Source organism: Malania oleifera, chromosome 8 (genome assembly GCF_029873635.1).
Source record: "Malania oleifera isolate guangnan ecotype guangnan chromosome 8, ASM2987363v1, whole genome shotgun sequence".
NCBI classification, from domain to species: domain Eukaryota; kingdom Viridiplantae; phylum Streptophyta; class Magnoliopsida; order Santalales; family Ximeniaceae; genus Malania; species Malania oleifera.
Window position 1 is genome coordinate 20,220,381 of NC_080424.1, and position 23,475 is coordinate 20,243,855.

Consider the following 23,475-nt stretch of genomic DNA (forward strand, 5'->3'; position numbering starts at 1 on the left):
ACGAGATCGAAAAATGTTCAGGAGGTCAGGAGTTTTTTGAGTCTTGCAGGGTATTACCGACTGTTTGTAGCAGGGTTCTCTAGACTATCAGGTCCATTAACACGACTCACGAGGAAGGACGTAAAGTTTGAATAGACTGATGAGTGTAAGCAGAGTTTCCAGGAACTGAAGCAACGGCTGGTTACTGCACCAGTTTTGACCATTCCATCAGGGGATGGTGGATTTGTAATTTTCAGTGATGTATCTAAGAAGGGTCTCAGGTGTGTTCTAATGCAACAGGGAAAGGTAATTGCTTATACATCTCGTCAACTCAAGAAGTACGAGAAGAACTACCCGACACACAATATGGAATTAGTAGCAGTAGTGTATGCATTGAAGATCTGGATGCACGACCTGTACGGTGAAAGGTGCGAGATTTTTACTAATCATAAAAGTCTTAAGTACTTTTTCACCCAGAAGGAGTTGAACATGAGGCAGAGGAGATGATTGGAGCTGATAAAGGACTACGATTGTACCATTAGTTACCACCCAAGAAAAGCTAATGTGCTAACTAATGCTCTAAGTCGGAAGTCAGTGGATGAGTCAGTCTCAGCAGTGGGTGTTCAGCATCAGATTGGTATGGACCTGGAAAGGTTAAGCGTGGAGTTAGAGGAGGGAAATCATCAGGCTTTCATTGCTAGCTTGGTGGTGCAACCAACCTTACGGGAAAGGATCAGAACAACTCAAACGAAAGATTCAAAGCTGGTAGAGGTTATAGAGGGAGTGCAAAATGGGTTCAAACCGGATTTCAACATCTCAGATGATGGGATGTTGTGATTCCATACCAGGATCTACGTACCGAATGACGTCGAGATCAAGTGGGTCATCCTAAAGAAGGCACATCGTTCGCTCTACACAGTACATCCAAGAAATACGAAGATGTACAGGGATCTGCGGGAATCCTTTTGGTGGTTTAATATGAAAAGAGAGATCGCCCATTTCGTAGAGCAGTGTCTGACATGCAAGCAGGTCTCACTAGAGGCCAACAGGACCGTTGCAACCACTTCTTATCCCTAAATGGAAGTGAGCACATTTCCATAGACTTTGTCACAGGTTTGCCATCAACACTTCACGGGCAGAATGCAATTTGGGTTGTGGTTGACAGATTGACGAAGACAGTCCATTACATCCCGGTTAAAGTCGGTTATTCCATGGAGAGGCTAGCAGAGCTATATGTTCAGGAGATTGTCAGATTGCATAGGGTACCAGTGTCTATTGTTTCAGATAGGGATCCACGGTTTACTTCGCGATTCCGGAAGAGTCTTCAAGAAGCGTTAGGATCTCAACTCACATTCAGTACAGCGTTTCACCTGGAGACAGATAGTCAGATAGAGAGGACCATCCAGATCATAGAGGACATGTTATGGGCGTGTGTACTGGATTTCGGTGGTAGTTGGATAAGATATCTGCCATTAGTTGAGTTTGCCTACAACAACAGTTATCAGGCCAGCATCAGGATAGCACTGTATGAAGCACTATATGGTCGGAGATGCCGATCTCCGTTGTATTGGGACGAGGTTGGTGAGCGGTAGATTTTAGGGCCGGAGTTTGTCCAGCAAACCGCAGAGAAGGTCCCAGTTATCAACGAAAGAATAAAGACAGCTCAGAGTCAACAAAAGAGTTATGTGAATACTCACTGACGAGAGCTGGAGCTCGAGATAGGTAATGCCGTATTTTTGAGGATTGCTCCAATGAAAGGGATGATGAGATTCGGAAAAAAGGGGAAGCTAAGCCCTAGGTACGACGGACCGTTCGAGATTTCGGAGAGAGTCGGTTCAGTGGCGTACAGGATAGCATTACCACCTGCATTGTTTAGGATTCACGACGTGTTCCACGTATCCATGCTTAGGAGGTATGTTTCAGAACCTTCACATGTAATCAATTACGAGTCGTTGGAGCTCGGGGAAACATTATCATATAAGGAAACACCAGTTCAGATCCTAGATTATAGAGAGTAGGAGTTACATACAAAAAGAATTCCCTTAGTAAAGGTACTGTGACGTAATCACGCAATGGAGGAAGCTTCATGGGAATTAGAGTCAGAGATATGTCAGAAGTATCCACAGTTATTCAGAGATGCTCAGAGCTAAACAGGTGAGTAGAGCAGTAAGTAAGTGTCAGTTTATATGTATAGTGTTTAGAGTAGGTTTATTTATAGCTTGATGTATGTTTGGTCTTCGAGAGAGTTTTGTATGGATATTGTTATCTCCCGAGACAGTGTATGTAACCACGGTATTCCTCCACCATAAGTAAGGGTAGGTAATAAATTTGGGACGGGACCGCTATGTGGGTGGCTACCGATTCTTCAGTAAAGATGGATTATGAGATAAAGAGGTAATTGGCGTTAGTTGGCAAATTTCAAGGACGAAATTTTTATAAGGAGGGGAGATTGTAGAGACCCAAATTTGGAAAATAAAGAAATAAATGAGAAACAAAGGAAAGGGATAATAAGAAGGGGATTTCAGCAAGCTTCGTCGATGAGTCCCTAGTGTTCATCGACGAAGACCCTTCAGTACTTCGTCACTGAATTTCAGAGCTTCGTCGACGAAGAGATTTAGAATGGTGAAAATATCAAGCTTAGAGTTCGTCGACGAAGCCCTTCGTTCGTCGATGAACGGCCTTCAGTAGTTTGTCAACGAAGGCGCCATTCATCGACGAATTTGACCGGGTCAAGGGGTCTATATATAGAAATTTTGTTTGCTTCTTCATTAAGAAACATAATTTCTCTCTCTCTCTAACCCGCGCACACTCTCTCTCTCTCTACAATTTCTCGCCGCTCGTTGCCAGATTCAACGATCGGAAGTTACTACGAGGGTCTAGGGGAGATTCTCTACAAGTCTAGCGGAACAAATCTTTTATCTGAGCATTTCGGGCGTTACTCCAAGATCGGGGTAAGTAAGTTATTTTAAGACTTTATGGTTGTTGTAAACAATAGGAATGCCTAGGAAATGATTAATGGTTGCTGATCTAGAGTTTGTGTGGATTTATTTGAGAAAAATGTGGTTTCAGGATTTTAAACTACAAACGCCGTAGGGAGTGGAGTTTGGGGTTTTCAATAGGCTTTCTTGTGAGCCAAGTAAAAGGATTTGTCATACATCAGTTACTTTTAAAATCTAAACCAGTTAAACTGTATTTTATGGTTTTGGGAAAATTAGGGTTTTGGGTTTTGGTCTCCATATTTCTTTAAACTTAAATATTCTTATTATATTAAAGGTTGGGGATGTTTGAACCCTTGTTTTTAAATTAAAGGATATTTTCCAAACCGTTTATTATATTATAGCATATTTAATCAAATGAGTGTGACATGAGATGGTGAATGTGAATGAACTGAACTGGTGAAATATCGATACGAGATATGGAAAATGGAGTTCCAAATTGTTTTCAAGAATTGTGGAAAACGAGCATCGTTTAAGACCGAGGGCTGTGAATGTCTGGTAATGCCGTTGAATGGATGGTTTGTGAAAAATACTGGAATTGCTTAAATGCTTTATGGATTGAAAATAGGTTATTGTGCTTTCGTTATAAATTGTATATATGATGTATGAACCACCTGAGGAATTGGTTACTATGGAAGCACGGTACCGTTGCTAGTGGGTGATAAAGTGCAACCACACCTTATTGGTAAGGGTGGGTATCTGAAAAGTCGATTGGTCACTGGCTCTAGCGTTTGATCCAGGGTGGGATTGACCAAAGCAGACTTGTAACATTGAAGTGATTACACTGGTGGGCCACCAAAGCTAAATCGGGTCTACGAACCGCACAACCCGTACCATGGGGGAAGTAAATGGTGTTTATGTGGTGTTCCAAGGCAGGGAGAAGTTCGATATGCATATACATGATTTAAAAACAAAATGGGTGAAGTTACAGTTTTGAGTACTGAGCAGAGGAATTTTACAGTGTATGGGCCTGTATCCTACCCCAACCTCGAAAACTCTCGGTTGTAATGAGCCACACTATCTTTTGCAAGAATTATATATATATCTTCTATATTACAAGGTTGAGAATGTTTTATTTGCGTAATTCATTTTAGTTAAACTTAATATTGTTTTCAGTTGGAATAAACTCATGTAGTCACACACTGATGTAATCTGATCCAACTTACTGAAAAGTGTCTCACCCCAATATACAAATCTTATTTCAGGTCATGCAGGAAACCGGACCTAGCGTTCTAGTGGGTTCTAGAGCGTAGTGTTTTTGGGAGTCCTTTTTGTACATACTCGTGTAAGTACTGGACTATGGTCAAGTTATCTTTTTGGGATTATAATAGAAACATTAGAAGTAATTATGTAATAGTATTGACTTAGAACTCTGGTATCGTATTTTGAGAATGAAACTTTTTCTGCTGCTTTATTGAATGTTATTTATGGAAAGGGTGACCATGAACCCTTCGGGGTCGGACCCTCTTATTTATGGCATCAGAGAGTATTTTTTTTTATGTTATATTTTCCTAGCACTCCAGGCCCACGTGGCGGGTCGGGGCGTTACACCCATAATAGGAACACGTTAATTTTTTTAACAAACTTACATTAAACTCAAACAATAAGACTAGAACCCAAGACCTCCAAGCAACCATGGCTATGACACCATGTTATATTACCACTTCACCTAAAAGCTTAAGCTATTAGGTTGTGGGCCAAGAGGTCTTGTATTGAAGCCTATTTTCCTAGCAAGCCCAACTAATTCTAAGGGGGCTGGATCAATAGGCCTAAGGTGGGTGGAGAAAGAAAAATCTAGTTAGAGTAAGATTCCACGAGATATACATGATTCTCACTTGCCAAAGGCACAAGTGACCAACAAGATGGAACATTGTAGTCCTTTGCCAATCAAGGGGGATTCTCAAATAACATTGCAAGAAAAAGTAAAACTTCTTGTTGACCTCTCACTTCAAAGGAAGAGGGTAGTAGCAAATAATGTAGAATCTTCAAATATAGAAGTGGTTAAAAAAACGAGATCCTTCAAAACGTTGTGGAAAATACAACATAACTTTGTGAGGCCAAACAGAAGCGTATTTTAGAGGACTTCGATATTGAACTGAAAGATGGTTTGATGATAATAATGGTTTGCTTTTGGAACAGATTCGGCAATTTGAGGACATGTGTATGAGCTCTTCTCAATTGAAGCTTTGGATAAATCAAAGATTCCAAAATGTCTAGAAAGGTGTGGTAGCGTAATCATGAGGCAAGAGGCTACATCTCAGGAACCAGAGAATAGTTTCATCTATTTGGGTCAATCAGAAAGTTACAGTAAAGAGAATAAGGGGGAAGAGTTGGCTAAAGGTGTTAAGTCGGTAACAATATCACAACAATCGGACAGAGATTGCCTTCAACCGCCTCCTAAAAATGCTCAAGCAGGTATTAATCTCATTAATTACAACTTTGATCATTTGAGAGTCTTAAATGTTGAGGGGCCTATGCCTTCTAATAGTGGCGTTGGGTTCATTTTTTCTCCTATAGATAATTCTATTAATCCTTCTTGTGATGTTGGGGGGGACTATTTTGGGATGGGTGATTTTATATGGAGGAGGACCCTAGCCCGTCTAGAATTAGCAAAGGTATTCTACCTATTCCTACCCAACCCATTCTTTCTTCAGAAAAATTTATGCCTTAAGGAGGATTCTAATAGGAGGAAGGGTCGTAGGTTTAGTTGTGAGGGTGGTGAGAGAGACAATCCAGACCCGCTTAAACTCCTCAGGGACCTAGGGTTGGAGCCTTTATATCATGCTGGAAACCCAGTGAAAGTGGACCTTAGTCCTAGGAATTATGAAAGAAGGAAAAGAAAGCCCAAAAGAGCTTAAAATCTAGCTTTGTCTATTAATTACGAGTTCATAAAAGGGGTTGGCATGGGTGGTAAGTGAGTTAAATTATGAAGCTTGTTTGTTGGAATGTAAAAGGACTAGGGGGGTTTAGGAAGAGGAGTTTGATAAAAGTGGGAGTTCTTACCCTCGTGCGGTGCTTCTGGTAGCACCCTAGTTATATGAGATTCTAAAAATATTTCCAAGTTGGACACTTTGTCCAGTTTTTTCTCCCTTTCTGTGTTATTTGAAGTGAGAGGGAAGGGTCAATGGTGGGTTTCCTCTGTGTATGGGCATAATAGACCAACTCTAAGGAATTCTTTTTTGGGAAGAGTTGTATTATGTTTTTGGTTTTTGCTCCCCCAAGTGGATTATGGGAGGTGATTTTAATGCAGTGAGATTCCCCTAGCAAGAAGAAAGCAGGAGGTAGAGTTATAGCTAGCATGCAAAATTTTGATTTGCTTATCAGAGACTACGGTTTAAGAGATATTCCCTTAGGGAATGCTTTGTTTACTTGGTCTGGAAGGGGGGGCTAAAGCGGTGGCTACCAGACTTGATAGGTTTTTGTTTTACGACAAGTGGGAGGATGAATTTCCAAACCTCTCATTGTCTTCTTCCTAGGAGGACTACGTCTAACCATTTTCTGATCCTGTTGGAATCTAGAAAGGTGTCTCGGGGTCTTAACACCTTTAAGATTTGAGAACATGTGGCTGGATCACGCAACCTTCAAGCCTTTGGTTGGCCACTCTTGGGGAGAGGAATTGGAAAGGAGGTGGGGTGGTTTCCGTTTCATAAGAAAGTTGAAACATCTAAAGGAGAAGTTGAAAGTTTGGAAGAAGGAGGTGTTTGGTGACATCAGAATTAGAAAATCTAACATCTTGAGCAAGTTAACTTCACAGAATAGGAAGGAGCAGAATTGTAATCTTACAGATAGTGAGGAGATTAGGAGAGTTTCCCTAAAAAAACGAGCTAAAAGAGATGATAATTCAGGAAATGAGGAGTTGGAGACAAAAGACCAAATTCAAATGGGTTGATGGTGACTGCAACTCTTCTTTATTTCATAGACTAGCTGATGGGAAAAGAAGTAAGAATTTGATTAGGGAGTCAGAAATAGGGAATGGGATAGTATCTAATAATCAATGTCATATTGCTTGTGTTATCACCAACTTCTTCCAAAACTTGTATTCGGAGGAGGATCATTGAGGGCTGATGATAAAGGGATTAGATTGGAATCCTACATCTGTTGTTCAGATGTGTTGGTTAGAGAGACCTTTTGATAAGGAGGAAGTTAGAAGGTGGTTTTTGGGATGAATAGGGATGACGCAATAGGCCCAAATGGTTTTAATATTGCTTTCTTTCAAGAACGTTGGATATAGTAAAGGAGAATCTGTTGAAAGTTTTTAGCGAGTTCTTTGATAACAAAGTCCTTAATAAGAGTATTAATTCCTCCTTTATAGCCTTGGTTTCGAAGAAATCTAATTCTAATAAAGTGGAAGATTTTAGACCTATTAGTCTGGTCTCTAGTGTGTATAAGATTATTACTGAGGTCCTAGCTAATAGGCTAAGTGTGGTGCTCGATGATACCATCTCTAGTGCTCAAAGTGCATTCGTTGGGAGGAGACAGATAGCGGATACTATTTAGCTACCAATGAGGTGGTAGAGGATATTCATAGGAATAAGAAAAAGGTGTTCATTTTTAAACTAGATTTTGAGAAAGCCTACGATATAATGAGTTGGAGTTTCTTGAATAATTTTTTTAATAGAAAGGGTTTTGGTGTGCATTGGCGTCATTGGATTAGGAGTTGTTTGTCTAATGTGTGGTTTCCGATAATTGTTAATGATGAGACTAAATCTTGGTTTGGCGCTTCGAGGGGTATTAGACAAGGAGACCCTTTATCCTGTTTTTTGTTTGTTCTTTTAACAAACGTTTTGAGTAGGATGGTAGATTGGGCAGTGGGGAGGGGTTCAGTTAGCAACGTAGAAGTGGGAAGAGAGAGGGTAGTGATATCTCCAGTTCGCTAACAACACCATTTTCTATGTAGATGATCACGGTCTCTCTTTTAGGAGTATTTTGGGTACTCTTCATATTTTCGAGAAGGGGGTATCTGGGCTCAAAATCAATATGGTAAAGAGTGGTTTAGCAGCTATGACTGTGTCAGTCGAGCGTGTTAGGAAGCAGACTAAAGAAGTGAGGTGTGGTATTTTGGATTGACCTTTGACATACTTAGGTGCAAGGGGTAACCCTAGAGTTGCAAATTTTTGGAACTCGGTAGTGGAAAGGATGACGAAGAGAATAGATGGTTGGAAGGAAGTCCTATTTTCTCTTGGGGGTAGAAATACTTTGATTTAGGCTTTGTCTTGCTAGCATCCCATTATATTTCCTGTCTAACTTTAAGATTCCAATGGGATTGCTAGCAAGCTCGAGAGGATCAAGATAGAGTTTTTTTGGTCTGACGAGGGGGAGTCAGAGGAACCATTTAGTGAGTTGGATGAAGTTTGTAGATCTACAAAGGAGGGGGGTTTGGTTCTTGGCAAGTTGGTGTCTAAAAACACCGGTCTTCTAGTTAAATGACTATGGCACTTCCCTCCAGAAGAATTATCCCTCTACCATAAAGTAATAAGAAGTAAATTTGGGATGGATGAGGAGTAGGATACCAACGCTAATTTAAGATGCTCTTTGGGGAGTCCGTAGAGATCCATTTCTCAAACTTATCCTTCTTTCATCCCTCACAATAAAATTGAGATGGGGAGAGGTTCTCATATTCGATTTTTGAGAAACCCTTGGCTGGGAAATGCACCATTTTCTACTTCTTTCCCATCGTCTATTTCATCTAAGTTCTAAACAAAATAAAGCCATTTCTTTTTTTGTTGGTGAATGGAGCAGTCCTTTGGTTTTCTAGAATCTTCATTTTATGAGACCTTTGAACGATAGGGAGATGGTTGAACATCTTTGCTATCTTTATTGAGTGGGGGTAATCTTTCTTCAGGGAGGGACTTTCATTCTTGGTCTTTGGACCGGTCAAGTGTGTTTTTTCTTGTAAATATTGTTTTGAACTTTTGATTCGTTCCAACTATTTTTCTCACTATACTCTACTATTGGAAGGCTAAGGTTTACTCTAAAATAAAGCCTTTCACTTGGTTGGCTGTGCTTAATAAGAAAAATACCAATGACTTGTTGCAAATTAGGAGACATATGAAGGCTCTCTCTCCCGGTGTATGTGTGCTCTGTTACAAGAACTCTGAGACAACTTCTCACCTTCTTTTGCAATGTAAATTTTCTTGGAATATTTGGAATATGCTTTTGGGTGTTATGGGAGAAAGTTCAGTTTGTCCTCCCTCGATGGACAACTTTTTAGAAATATCCTTCACGGGTTTTGGTAGAAGAAAGGACAGGGCAACTTTATGGAAGTGCTTTTTCTCAATATTATGGGGTTTATGGATGAAACATAATACTCGGATGTTTTCTAGGAAAAAAAATTAAATCGGATGTTGATTTGGGAAAAAATAAAGTATTTGGTCTCTTTGTGGTGTGTCAGGTATGAATTTTTCAAAGAGGCAAGCTTTCAAGAGCGGCAAAGAGATTGGAGGAACATGTTGACTGGTTGATTTTTTTTTTCTTGGGCATTTCCTTGGTTTTTTGTTTAGTCTTGGAGTGTCTTAGTTTGTCGTGGATGTGAGCCTAGATGTTGGTCATGTCCATGCTCAAATATGCCATCAGAATACACTTAGATGCAATAATGTTTTTTTTTTTTTTGGATTAAAAAATAAGAAGCTATTTTAGGAGAGAAAACGCAATCAATAGAGGACAACAATTTCTCAATAAAGAAAACTAAAAAAGGGGAAAAAAAACAAAAAAATAAACAAACAAACGATACCACCCACCATCCCAAAGAGACCTAACAAACGCAAGGGAAGAAACCCGCTTTTCAATCTCTTTCCATCATAGTTCAAAGAGCCCTGCAAATTACCCAAATCCTGCTGCCCCTTCTTAGCCTCACTTCTACTGCCATCCAAACAGGCTTCCCTCCCCCCTCCAGGCAGCTAACCACAAACCCATTTTATCCAGCAATTGTCGAAAGCAAGACCCAGGTATGGCAAAAAATCAGCCTCGGTCTGCTCAATCTTGTCTCTTCCCTCACCTATTCTATCATGCTCTGAAATAGAAACTCTAAACCATCAATTAGAGATGGAGGCTAATAGGAAAAATCGCCCAATAAATCGGAAGAATCTAATCCAAGGTGTTCACAAATCTCATGTATAAGTAACCCTCCAACCCCTGTCATAATCAAAATCGCTATCCATTGGACCCCCGTAATCTGATGCATCACCCCATTTCTTCTCCTCATGGACTTTTCCTCTCTAACCTTCTTCCTTGAATCTATCTTTGACCCATTCTGAAGCTCCACCGCATAAAAACTGCCATCATATTTTTTTTACAAACTTTCTTACCCTCATATCTTTGCTGATTTGCCTCTCGACTGAGAATTTTCTTTTTTTTTTTCCCCCATGTTCTTCTGCCCCCAAGAGTACATATTTGTGGTATTACTGACTTTCCCACAACCGAAGATTTTGTCACCCCACCCATGCCCACCTTAGCAACAAAATTAACCTCCATCTCCACTTCCTGCTTCCCTGAAACCTTTTTCCTGACATCCACCTCCATAGAAATGCCAAACACCTCTGGAAAACTCATCAGTATTCAAAACATTTTCCCCTGCTGTTGGCCCACTGGACAAAAAGCTCACAATGCCCACTCACACTATCAACTCTCACCAGGGAAGAACAAATCTATTTCTTTTCCACCTGCATGCTCTGCCCAAAACCAGACTTGTTTCGCTGCCACACAAGCCTTGCCTACACTTCCAATCTGCCATGGAATATGCTATGATCTGTTCAGTCCCATTCTGGCCAGACAAATCCTTGTGTGTTAGAGATCTTAATCTGTGCCTGGACAGATCTATTGACATCTATTGTTTGCAGCCAAATCTACTTTAAAAGCCCCCGGACCCAAATCTTGACCATCACTCGTCCTTCAAGCCTTTAGTATAGACTCATGATTGCTATTGGGAGGATGGGCTTGACTAACAGGGGTAATGGGCGGGCCCACAGAAATGACTGATGAAAGTGGCTAATTTCACAATAGCTGGGCCAAACCCACAGCAAATTCACTCCACTACATGAAACCAACCACTTCACCTCACAAACCCTAGCGTCCCTAAAACCTCCTGAACTACCAGCTGCTGCCACTCCAACATTCACCAATTGGGAACCTCCACAGTTCCCAAATTGTCGCCCACCCTTTGCTGCCTCTGAACCTCACCACCTTCCAGCTCTGGTGATCATGAGTCCCTGAAGTTTAAGCCACAAACTTTATTTGTGACTTGCTCATCCTCTCTTAAGCCTGAACAAACAATTGCTTGCAGCATTTGCATATAACTTTGCCAACCCTCCCATTCAGACCTCCAGGGATAAAGATCGATTAAACCTAGCTGTTCAATCGAAGATACAGCTCCAAAAAGTTGCTCTTCTGATTTGATTTAATTGCCACCCAATGCTGTATCCTGTCAAACTTTCTGAACTGAATGAACTGCTCCAATCTCGATAAAACCCAAGACAAACACTAGCATACCAATCTAGCAGCAGATAAAGTATCTTTGTACACCAGCTATGATTCTGAGATTTCTACTCCAGATGTACAAAACCCATAATGCAACCACTCTGATCTACAGCCATTTGTGGAAGTTATCCTCCATACCAGTGTCGAATAAAACCATCAAAGCGAGTGATCTACAATGATTTGTGGAGGTTATCCTCCATACCTAGTGTCAAATAAAACCATCAAAGCGAACAAAGAAACCAGGAAGAGAGAGTGAGAGCCATCAATTGGACGCAATAATGACTAGCAGCGACAGACCGACAGTAATTCAAAGTCATATATGAGATAAGAATTATGTGGTTGATTGGCCGTTATTAGTTCCAAGAGTGAAAATGAACCAAAATTGTGCCAGGTCTTATTCGAAGTCATGATACATTTTTCTGTATATATTTTTTTATGACAGTGAATTTAACAACAGTGAACAAGGCAAAAGAAATTTCATAAATCATAAATGCTTTCAAGAAATTATAAACCACAGAGTAAAACTCAAAACGAGTGTAATCCAAACCCACTCATGGTTACGTAAACCCTCCACATTTCATTCTACTTAGGAGTTCAATTTTTTTTTGCAACTAGTGGACAAGAAACTAACAACCAGAATCTTCATAAAGTGTATGCTAGTGCCTTTTTTTTTTTTTGCAATAAAATTTTTGTTGGGTACAGGTCCCATGCAGTGCTGAACAGGCAACTGGGCCAAACTGCACATATTTTTTATTTACCACCAACAACGCATTTACAAACATAGTAACAAAACAAAAGAACTATTTTACATGCCATACAATCAAAAATTTGAAATTCATGAGAAGACACCTATGGAGCAAATTAAATACAAAGATGGTGGTGGAGGCAACAAAACAAGTAAACTTACAGGCCAAAAGGAACAAGCACATTTGGAAGTTTGTATGTTTCCTTGAAGTGATAGTTACTAGGAGCAGCACAAAATGGAACAACATTAAGCATATTAACCAAGGTTCCTGTAAAAATCAATAAAAAGGACAATCAATATAAACTGGATAGGTACAGATGAGACTCTAAGGTCCTGAACAAATATATGTGTGATGCTAGAAAAGACACTTGTATTAAGAAACAGAGGCTTATACAATTTTCTAAATAAGCTAGACTGGAGCATAGATACACGCATCTCACTTGAGTCGCACAAAAGCAGATTCTACAATCTAGTCATGCAAAGTGTAGTAGCAAAACATAGAGCTTTGCCAGAACTAATATGAGGAAGAAAATCACGAATCAAGGGCCCAGTATCACATGAGGAATACTTGTGAACCATGTAAGGACATGAGATAAGAAATAGATCAACAAGTTGCTCATATGAACACCAAAAGAGAGAAGAAAAAAAAGGTGTTGCCACAGAAATTTGTTGTGTAATAAAAAATTTAAAAAAAACAAATAAACTGGATTTTTGCCAGTTCAACTTCTTAATTAGAATAGGTTTGGTGCAGTAGGATAGCTAATATATAAAATAAAAATATTACAAAGCCAACCATGGCATTTTTCATGGTGTAATATACACCTTCGAAGTCCATTAATGATTTATTCACTTATTCATTTATTTTCCAATATTTGTGATTTTAGTTTCCAAACCCTGCAGTAAAATTTATGCCAACTGCTAATGAAGGCATGGAATAAATGAATGGTAGAAAGTTAAAATAGCCTCCAAGATTTGGATATCATAGGGCCTGTTCCCTTAAAATTATGTAAACACATTCTTGATGCTAAAAGTCAGTTCCTTAAATTCCTTTCTTGCCTTCAAAAACAAGGATGTACTTCAATTTTTCTTAGCATACACCAAAAATGCAAATGGGTGTCCAAAGCCTTGTGACATATCTTTGATTGATAATACTACTTTATATGTTTGTGAAGATGTTTGGTTCCAACCCAAATGTGTGATGTTGGCTTAAAATCTTGTTTTGATGATAACAAATCAAAGGAACTTAACATATTTGGTTAAGTGATGATACTTCAGGACTCAAGTATGAGAATACTTGGTCAAGTGCACACAAGGATTATGGAAAGCTCATACTCCAAAGAAAGAAGATCTCATAAAGCTTATACTATTAAAGCATGGATTCAAAGATGATTTGATGAAGCTTAAAGTGAATTGAAGTTAGAAGTCAAGATAGACTCAAGAGATGGAAAAGCATGAAGACTTAAGTGCTTAGAATGTCAAAGTCTTAAGAAATTTTTATGTAAGTACTTCAAGCAATTTCAATATGGATGCATAAATCTCTTAGGTTAATTACTTGGAACTAGATACCTTTTAAAATACTTGGAAAATATTTTTATAAGGTCAAAAGTTATTTCAAAAAGGTTAAAATTATTTTTGCAATGAAAAGCACCAAAACAGGATTTTCCAAATTATGTTATTTTCTCTACATCTACATTGATGTGTATTTTTCTCTATCAAACACTCCTTATCTTAAAAAGTGTTCAACATGAAAGTTGTGGGATTTTCTCTTAGCTTTTTGTTGATACCAAGAACGACTAATTTGGAGTTGCATAGAAAAAGTTATGATCAAAATACTGAAAGGTGGTCAAAGCTGTCAGGCGGCTGACCTTATTTGTTCAGGCGACTGAATAGCAAAAAGAACCACTTCAGGCGACTGACCCTGTGAGTTCAGGCACTTGACCCTGTACTGACTTCCAAAATTCGCTAAAATTTAAAGTCCAGGCGACTGACCCCTTGAGTTCAGGTGCCTAAACCTTTGAAATTCAAATTTTAACAGTTAGGAAACTTTCCAAAAAAGATTTCTTGGCCACCAAACTTTGAGAAAACTTAGGGAATACTCCAAACTACTTAAGCAACACAAAAAATACTCTTTAAACTCTATAAATACATGTTTAAACCCAAGGATCAAATACACCAACAACCTACAAGCAACAAATCAATCAAATTCTTTCTACTCTTCAAAGCTACCTTTGCCTATACTCTTGTTGAATTACTTGCTGCGATTTTGTTGAGAAAAGCTCATGGGTCTTTGCATTTTTACTGAGTTATTCAACCTAAGAAAGAACCCCAGTGATATATATACTTGAGCTTCATCTTTCTATATTGTGATTTTGATTGAAGTATATAGATTTCAATTGTACTAATCTACCCTTTTGAGAGTGTCATTGTACACCAAATTGTTTCTTGTTTCTCTTGTAGTTTTTGACAGTTCAAGGTTGGTTGAATCGTTGCACCGAGCGTGGGGTATCGCTTGGAGGGATTGTAAATGGTTTGTTCCACCCGCAAAGGAACGCTATAGTAGAATCCTTAGGTGGTCTTTCCTAAAGCAAGGACGTAGGCTGGGTATAAGCCGAACCTCGTAAAAAACTCGGTCTCACTCTCTTTCCCTAAACTCTCTTTAATTTTCTACACATATGTAACTGCGTGGTTGTTAATTTCAAATCTATAAATTGTGTGGATTGGACATTAAATAAACCAAAAATTAATTTGACTTTGGGATTGTAGAAACCAAACGGGAGTACATTGGTTGATTAATACTTTTTGCGGAAACCATAAGGGAGTACGTTGATTGATTAACACCCAAGACTCATTAATTGAAAGTTTATTTAAAATCTGAGTTTTGGAAGAGTGTTGGAATTTTCAATTGTGTTTCATTAAAACAGAACTTTTATCAAACTCTTCTTTGAGTTACTCAATCGCTAAACCTTGGAAGCTTTGTTGAATTCATTCTTTAGTGTGAATCTTGTTTTGGTTATCTTGTTGAGTGGATTGAATTATTCAAAAGCTGAAAGCATTACATTGTGAATCATTGGTTTGTGTTGATTGAATCAATTTATTGGTTGGGTATTAATTGACATTACTGCAAGATCAAGTTGATTTACTCATTCTTAAAGTTTTAAAAGTGAATATTGATTTCTAGCTGATATTGTAATTCAAATCATTCTTGTTTGAGTACTAAACTTACAATAAGTTGAGAATCTATAAAAGGAGTTAAAAAAAAAAAAATTTAAACCCAATTCACCCTCCCCCCTCTCTTGGGAGTACACCTTACTTTTCATGTGTGACTATTTTGATAATGTTTGGTCTGATATCATACCCATGAATATTGGCCATGTACTCCTTGGTTCTCCTTTGTTGGATGATTTGGGTGGGACTCAAGGACATGAGAACATATGTCTTCTGCTATAGTGGTAAGAAGATCTTGAAATCTGCACTAACAACCAACCAAGACAAAGAATCTGCTGGAGTTACTCAACTTAAAGATAGTACAAGCAAGGAAATGAATGTTTTTTAGAGCATCCCAAGTCTTTCAGACATTCCTATTGTTGTTTATTGATGCCAACTTTCAATTCAAGCCTATTATGCTGCCAAAAGGATCATGGTTTCTCGTATCACTCAAGCATTGGCCTTCGAAGAGTCCAAGTTTGCTTCTTACTTCTGATCCTCCAACATTTCAAAATTCAAGGCCGAATTTTTTTTCTAACTAGGGGAGATTTGGAGTAGCACAAGGAGCAAGACCATGGGAAGATACTTGTTGGACAATAATTAAGAAGAAATCGGTCACGTGGTTGTTGGGTTTAGTAAGTAGTAAATTTTGTTTAATATTAATTAGCATAGAATTAGGCGCAACATCAAAGTTGTTGTTGTGTGACCTAGAGGTCACGGGTTTGAAGCATGGAAACAGCCTCTTGCAAAAATACAAGGTAAGGCAACATACTATAGACTCATCGTGGTCTACCCCTTCTCTGGGCCCCGCTTAAGCAGGAGCTTTGTGCACCGAGCTGCCCTTTTTTATAGGATTATGCGTATTTGGGGGCTTGTTTGTAATATTTGTGTATTTTAGGGTATGGTTTGTCTGTAATTTCATGTTGTTTTAGGCGTAATCGTATATGCGTAATTTCATTTTTAGAGGGTTTCTCAAAAATAGTGTGCAAAAGCCATGTTGCATGTAGTTTTTCAATTTGAATTAGAAGTGATCATAAGATTTCCACCTTGTATCTCCTTTCTCCTATCTTCCCCTTCCTTTTTCTCTTCAATTTCTTCAAATTTCTCCATGGCTGCAGATCCTTGATGCTGCCCTCACACAAAACCTCTATCCACCCGTTAACTAATCATACTACTCAAAACATCAAGCACTAGCATGAAAATGAACAGAGAAAAAAAAAAAAAAAACACAAATCAAGATTCAAAATGTGAATCAAAATTCTAATTTTGGGGGAATTGAGAATCAAGAATTGAATCAAATCATAAGATTCAGTACAAAATTCCAAAAATCAATTATAAATAGCATGCATGTATTGATATACAAGCAATAAGCAAAATAGTCAAATACATTTAAATTTTGACAATAAAAAAAATCATATTTCATGTGTATGCTTTCCCTAAACAAATGAAAAGAAATATTGATAAAAAAATGAGCTTTATGAAGGAATCCAGAAAAAATAATTAAAAAAAAAAGTGAACACAGTGTTTGTCAACAATTACAAAATAATAATATTTCATGCATATTATTTCTTGAAATAAAAAGAAAAAAATAATTAACCTAAAAATGATATAATTGGACAAACTATTAAAAAAAAAAAGCGACTTTTTTTAATCTTAAAAACACAACAAAACATGAGTACCACCTTCACTGATGAGTGTTTTGCGCCTTCTTCTCAATGGCAAAACACTATACTCCTTGAAGAGTGAAGAATGGCTTTATAAAGGCAACATAGGACCTAAAGTTCTATTTTCTCCTCTTTTCTAGCACAAACCTCGTATACAAGGCATGGAAAGTAATTGTGTAAAAATAAAAGCAATAAGAAAAAATGAAATTGTTTTTGGGGTTTTAAACTAATCAAGCTTGTCAAGATATGGTAGGTCTAGAATTGTGTGAATCGATAGATTCAAATTGATTTGTTAGATTCATAAGGTGAATTCAATAGATTCAGCAACGATCCTGATATTTTTAGATTCGCTAGTAAGATTTGAATCAATTTGGTGTGGAGTTGATACAAATTGTATGAATCAAATCGTTAATTGTAAGATTCTAACAACTATGTTCGCAGCATTAAGAATATTCCCATGGAATGGGATGCTTGGCTTATGGGAATATTTTTGTTTGTTTTGGGTTGCAAAATTACCAAGAATGTACATAAAATTCCCATGTCAAAGTTTGGCTGACATGGGAATCCCATTGGGCATTTCAAGAATATGGCTATTACACATGTGACATGTGTATACCCAATATATGAAAAATAATTATATTTTCTAACAAAAAAGTGAAAAACTAGAATATGTACTTAATTAAATCCAAGTCATAAAATTCTTAACAATCGTAAATTTAAAAAATCAACAATAAAATAATCCAAGTAACCGAAATAATTGAGGTAATATAGTGTCTAAATATTAATAATAAATTTATATTTTATAACACAATAATACTATTACTTTCATTTATTAATAATTAATTATTTTAAATATAATAATAAAGTGTGCTAATACTATATTATAGGGGCATTGTTGTCCCACACGCTAAAATAACAAGGCAATTTGGTTTAAAAAGTATCTTCCCATGTGAACGAATTCCTATGAAACTTCCACATGGAGGAGGATGGGAATGAGATGCCCACGTTTTGTGGGAATCTTTCATTCCTAGGGATGTTAAGATACCTGCCACTTAGGGTTCCTATGCCCAAACAAACATGGAAATGAAATGTCGTAGGCTAGTGTCACAGTCCAACTATTTTCACACCCTTGTGAGGGTCGTGCGACGCTAGCAAAAACACTTTTACTTAACTAGCCAACCTATCGTTTACCCTCATTCATCCACGAAACACTTTCATTAGCATTCAATCAAATGGCAGCGGAAACAGTAATCAATTCATGAAAGCCGTGGCAAATAAGCAGTAAACATTGAATCAAACGTAATTCATTAACAACACCTCCGTTGACATCGTGTGTTTAGTGAGGGAGGCAAGTAGGCTAAACACGTCGACAATAGCTAGTGAGTTTTACAATGACTGATGAACACTCACCCTCCCCTAAAGAGCTTTCTAGGCCATTCCCACTCTAGCACTAGGAAACATCAAAGTGACCGAGGAGTCATACTGCCTTATTTGGCATACAAAGACGCTACTAGCAGAAAATAACCCTACACTAGTATTTACATGATGGAAACTCATCCCAAGCACACGTGATAAGCGGCCACAGATAAGCATAATGCGTTGAACAAGCTTAACTCGTGACATTCTCCCCCACTTATGCGGCCGACGTCCTCGTAGACTCTGGCGGTAGGTACACTTCAAGCGTGTCCACGAACGGTTGAATATCTTCCGCAAAAATCCAGCTGATTTCTTTGTCATCAAGGCATTTCCACTTCACTAGGAACTTCAGTCGCTTCTTCCTTGAGGATATGAACTTTCTGTCTACAAGGATCTCTTCAACTTCAAGTCTGTCAGTTTGCACTATCTTCAACTCTGCTCTGTTCGACTGACTTCTACTCAGGTCATTGGTGTTGGCGTTGAATGGCTTGAGGCAGCTGACATGAAACTGCGGTCTTCTCCCCTAATCTGCCCACTTCTTCATCAGCTTAGAAGCTTTCTCCAGATTGGCTCGAGCAAACTCTGCATTCTGTCTTCATTCTCTGGTGAAGATGTATGCCCTGGGACTCTTTCTTCTGTACGGCTAGCCCACTGTGTGAGGTAACAGCGGCAGCTGGCCTATAACAAGCTCAAAAGGGCTCTTGTTGGTTGTTGAGCTCCTTTGGGCATTGCCACAGAACGGAGCCACATCAAGTAGTCGCACGTCATTCTTTTGGTTGTCGTTGACAAAATGGCGCAAGTACTCATCTAGCAACTCACTGAATCTCTTCATCTGACCGTCTCTCTGTCGATGAGAACTCGAAGAGATGTCAATATGTGACCTAAATATCCTGAAAAATTCTGTCAAGAAGTTGTCAGTGAACATTAAGTCTCGGTCACAAATAATAACTTGGGGAACACCCCAATGTTTCACAACAGTTACAAGGAACAATTGTGTCGTCTCCTCTGCCGAACAGTACTTTGGTGCGGCCATGAAAGTACCATACTTCTTCCGCTCCCCCCTATCTTGTTGGGAAGTGAGACAAGTTTTGGTATAATCAACGACAGCATCCCATGTGTGCGGCCAATAATACCTCCCCATTTGTCCTGTCATTGGAGTCATTCTCCGCGAAGACCCCTCAACAAACTTCCTGCAAAATCTAGCAAGGCCAAGAAAGGAACGCAACTCCTTCACTGTCGTGGGGATCTTCCATTCTTGAGTCATCCTTACATTCTCCATAACCCTCTAGATACACAACCTTGTTCAATCACATGACCAAGGAATTTGTTGCTCCGCTGAGCGAAAGAGAACTTCCCTTTCTTCACATACAGACTGTTTCTCCTCAGCCTGTCGAACACCTTCCGTTGATGCTCTTCATGTTTCCTCTGAAACGACACCGATGCTCCCAACAGTGCTTTGGAAGGGCGAACACATCCCACTTCCAATTCATCAAGTTGTTTACCCAACTCTACTATCTCTCGAGGCGCTATCCAACATGACCCTTTAGCAAATGGTTTCACTCCTAATAACAACTCGATCTCATGCTCCACAGTCCATCGTGAAGGCAAATTGTGAGGTAGCTTATCCGGCAACACCTCCTTATCCTCATCCAACACCGCTTGGATGGTCGTAGGCTCCAGCTCTTGGCCTACTTCTTTGTCTACCACCACCGTGGCTAGACGTGTCTGCTCACCCTAACCCAATCCTTCATTGAGTTGTATGGCTGAAAGGGACTTCTTGTCGTCTCCTTTCATCGCAACGACTTGCACCATGCATGAGTGATCTCCCATCAGACACAAGGAACCAACCGAAGGCATCAGCACTGCCCTCATCCCCCTTAGGAACTACATTCCTAGAATGACTAGAAAGTCATCCAATGGCACCGCTATGAAATCTGCATGACCTTTCCACTGTCCAAGCTTCACAGTCACTTGTTTGGCTGCTCCTAGAGTAGGCTAGGTTACAGAGTTAACTACTTTCATGCGTCCTGTATCCTTCTCTAAGGATAAGTTGAGTCTCCATGCTTCCAACTGCGAAACAAAATTATGAGTAGCCCCCATATCCACCATAGTGCGGGTACTCTTCCCATTTATCCTCAAGTCCACAAACATTAACCCTTTTGCTCATGTAACTTTCAGTGTTTTTGCCTGCTTTTCCAATGCTCTCACCAACCGCACTGAACCCACCCTCGGGGCATGATCCTCTTCCTCCTCGCTTTCCACTACCTTTCCCGAAGTGGAAGCTTGTAAGGCATTGAGTAATCCCTTGTGTTGACACTCACTCCCTCCATGAGGTTCACCACACAAGTAGCACGAAATTTTACTCTTCCCCTTTCCATTGGGTGTATTGAACCCTTGAGACGACGAAACTTCCTTTGAGGTTGATGATTTAGTGTCGGCTCCCCCACTCTCGAGTTTGCCTTTCTTGAAAGACTTTCCACTGTTTTCCTCTCCGCCAAACCGTTTGGGCGAAGCGGTATCATCACCAGCGTAGTCAGTCAAGCGTTCTACAGCAACTTGTGCAATTGACAAGTCTTGAACCCTTTGCCTATGAAGTTCTATTCTTGCCCACGGTTTTATCCCCTCAAGAAAATAGAACAACTTGTCCTTCTCCGACATATTCCGAATATCCAACATTAAAGCAGAAAATTGTTTCACATATTCCCCGATCGACCCCGTATGCTTGAGATGTCTCAGTTTTCTCCTTACATTATACTCAACATTCTCAGGAAAGAGTTGGGCCTTGAGCTCTCTCTTCAAGTCTGCCCAATTATCGATTACACAGCTTCCATTTTCAATTTCTCTATACTTGGTACGCCACCACAGTTTGGCATCACCAACCAAGTACATGGTCGCAGTATTCACCTTTGCCTGTTCTGAGGCCATCCTCACAGCGCGAAAGTATTGCTTCACATTAAACAAGAAGTTCTCTAACTCCTTGGCATCTCGGGCACTCCCATACGTCCTAGGTTCTGGTACCTTGGTCTTGCTAACTCCCGGAGTGTTGGAGTTCCCTATAGCAAGAACCATCAGATTCACATTTGCATCCAGATCAACCATCCGCGACTGCAAAGTTTCAACTGTATGGCAAAAGTCCTCTAACATCTCACCTAGCAAACTTGCTTGATGTTTTTGTGATCCCATCACTTCATCAACAAGTTCTCTCATTTGGGCCACCTCCGCAGCCACAGTATTGGTTGTTGCCTCAACTTGTGCTTCTAGCACGTTGATCCTCTCAGCATTGTTTGGTGCCATGGTCACTTACCAAAGCTTTCCAAATCCAACAACGAAGGAAATCGAATTCACATAGCAACTCAACCTTGGGCTCTGATAACAAGTGTCACAGTTCAACTATTTTCACACCCTTGTGAATGGCCGTGCGGCGCTAGCTAAAACACTCTTGCTTAACTAGCCAGCCTATCGTTTACCAACATTCATCCACGAAACACTTTCATTAGCATTCAATCAAATGGCAGCGGAAATAGTAATCAATTCATGAAAGTCATGGCAAATAAGCAATAAATATTGAAACAAACGTAATTCATTAACAACACCTCCGTTGACATCGTGTGTTTAGCGAGGGAGGCAAGTATGCTAAACACGTTGACAATAACTAGTGAGTTTTACAATGACTGATGAACACTCACCCTCCCCTAAAGAGTTTTCTAGGTCATTCCCACTCTAACACTAGGAAACATCAAAGTGACCAAAGAGTCATACTACCTTATTTGGCATACAAAGACACTACTAGGTACTAGCAGAAAATAACCCTACACTAGTATTTACATGATGGAAACTCATCCCAAGCACACGAGATAAGCGGTCACAGGCAAGCATAATGACCTGAACAAGCTTAGCTCATGACAGCCAGCAATGTTGAAAGATGTTGCAAACCAAACACCCCCTAAAAGTTTAAACCAAGATTTATGCTCTCCATCACAATTTAGAGAAAATTGTAGAAAAAAGATACAACTACCTTGTCATCCCGAAACTTTTTCCTTTAAAACTTTATCAAGAAAAACCCAACAAACACAATTATACACCTTCTCAATATCCAATTTAAAAACAACTCGTATACTCTCTCTTTCTTTTAACAACCTCCACCAACTCATTAGCTACGAAAGCTATGTCCAAAATCCAACAACACCCCCCACCCAATAAAGACATGGTCAGAAAAACAGCATCCACTAAAACTTCACCCAACCTATTAGAAAGAACCCTTGTCAAAATTTTAAACAGAGTCATCTCTTGCTGGAACTAAAGAAATGCTTGATAAAGGTGGCTCTTTACTGTTATAGAAGCTTCACGAACATGAGGATAATTGCTGCCCGTAGGCATTCACTAAAGTTTTTAGTCTAACAGGTGAAAGCAAGGGCTGGGAGGGCACAATGCCTGCAAACATCCAGAAGGCTGAACGTGCTTCGGATAGTGCATTTACCTTGTGATCAGATTGGCATTGAGAATTAGAGGATCCTACAGAAGTGTTCAGCACCTCAGAGTACTCTCCACACTTCTAAAAAACTGGCTATTAGCCCTTGTTCACTGCCTCCCCTGCTTATTCCTATATGTCAGTTGTTAATGAATTTTTAGGTGCTCCTCTGGGTGACGTGAACCCTGGTAAAGGTATCCCGCAAAAACCGAAGGGACCTGATTCCAAATCGAATTGCTTACAGTGCCAAGGGGATTTAGGTTATCATATATATAATGAACCATACAAGTATCAGAATAAGTCAATCTATGTTCAAAACAAACAATCACAGACATAAGGAAGTCCAGATCGCCAACATTTCCATTAATAGAGAAACCTATTGATAAAGAAAAAGAAACCACTCCCCTTGCCAACAAGTCTATGGACACAAAAGATCATTAGTCGAGAAAAGGAAGCCCTCTCTCTCATATTGGCTTAATGAAAGGTGAATTCTCCATCTTGGCCGCTCAGAAAACGCAGGAGAAGGACAGA

At 39.4% G+C, this 23,475-nt stretch overlaps 1 protein-coding gene across 1 annotated transcript in view; it reads right to left on the minus strand.

Moving 5' to 3' along the window:
* Positions 1 to 23,475, minus strand: part of LOC131161513 (uncharacterized) — a 39,095-nt gene that overhangs the window by 15,119 nt on the left and 501 nt on the right. The window contains exon 2 of the mRNA XM_058117328.1: positions 12,355 to 12,460. Within this exon, the coding sequence (XP_057973311.1) occupies positions 12,355 to 12,460 (106 nt within the window). The remainder of the gene's footprint in view (positions 1 to 12,354; positions 12,461 to 23,475) is intronic.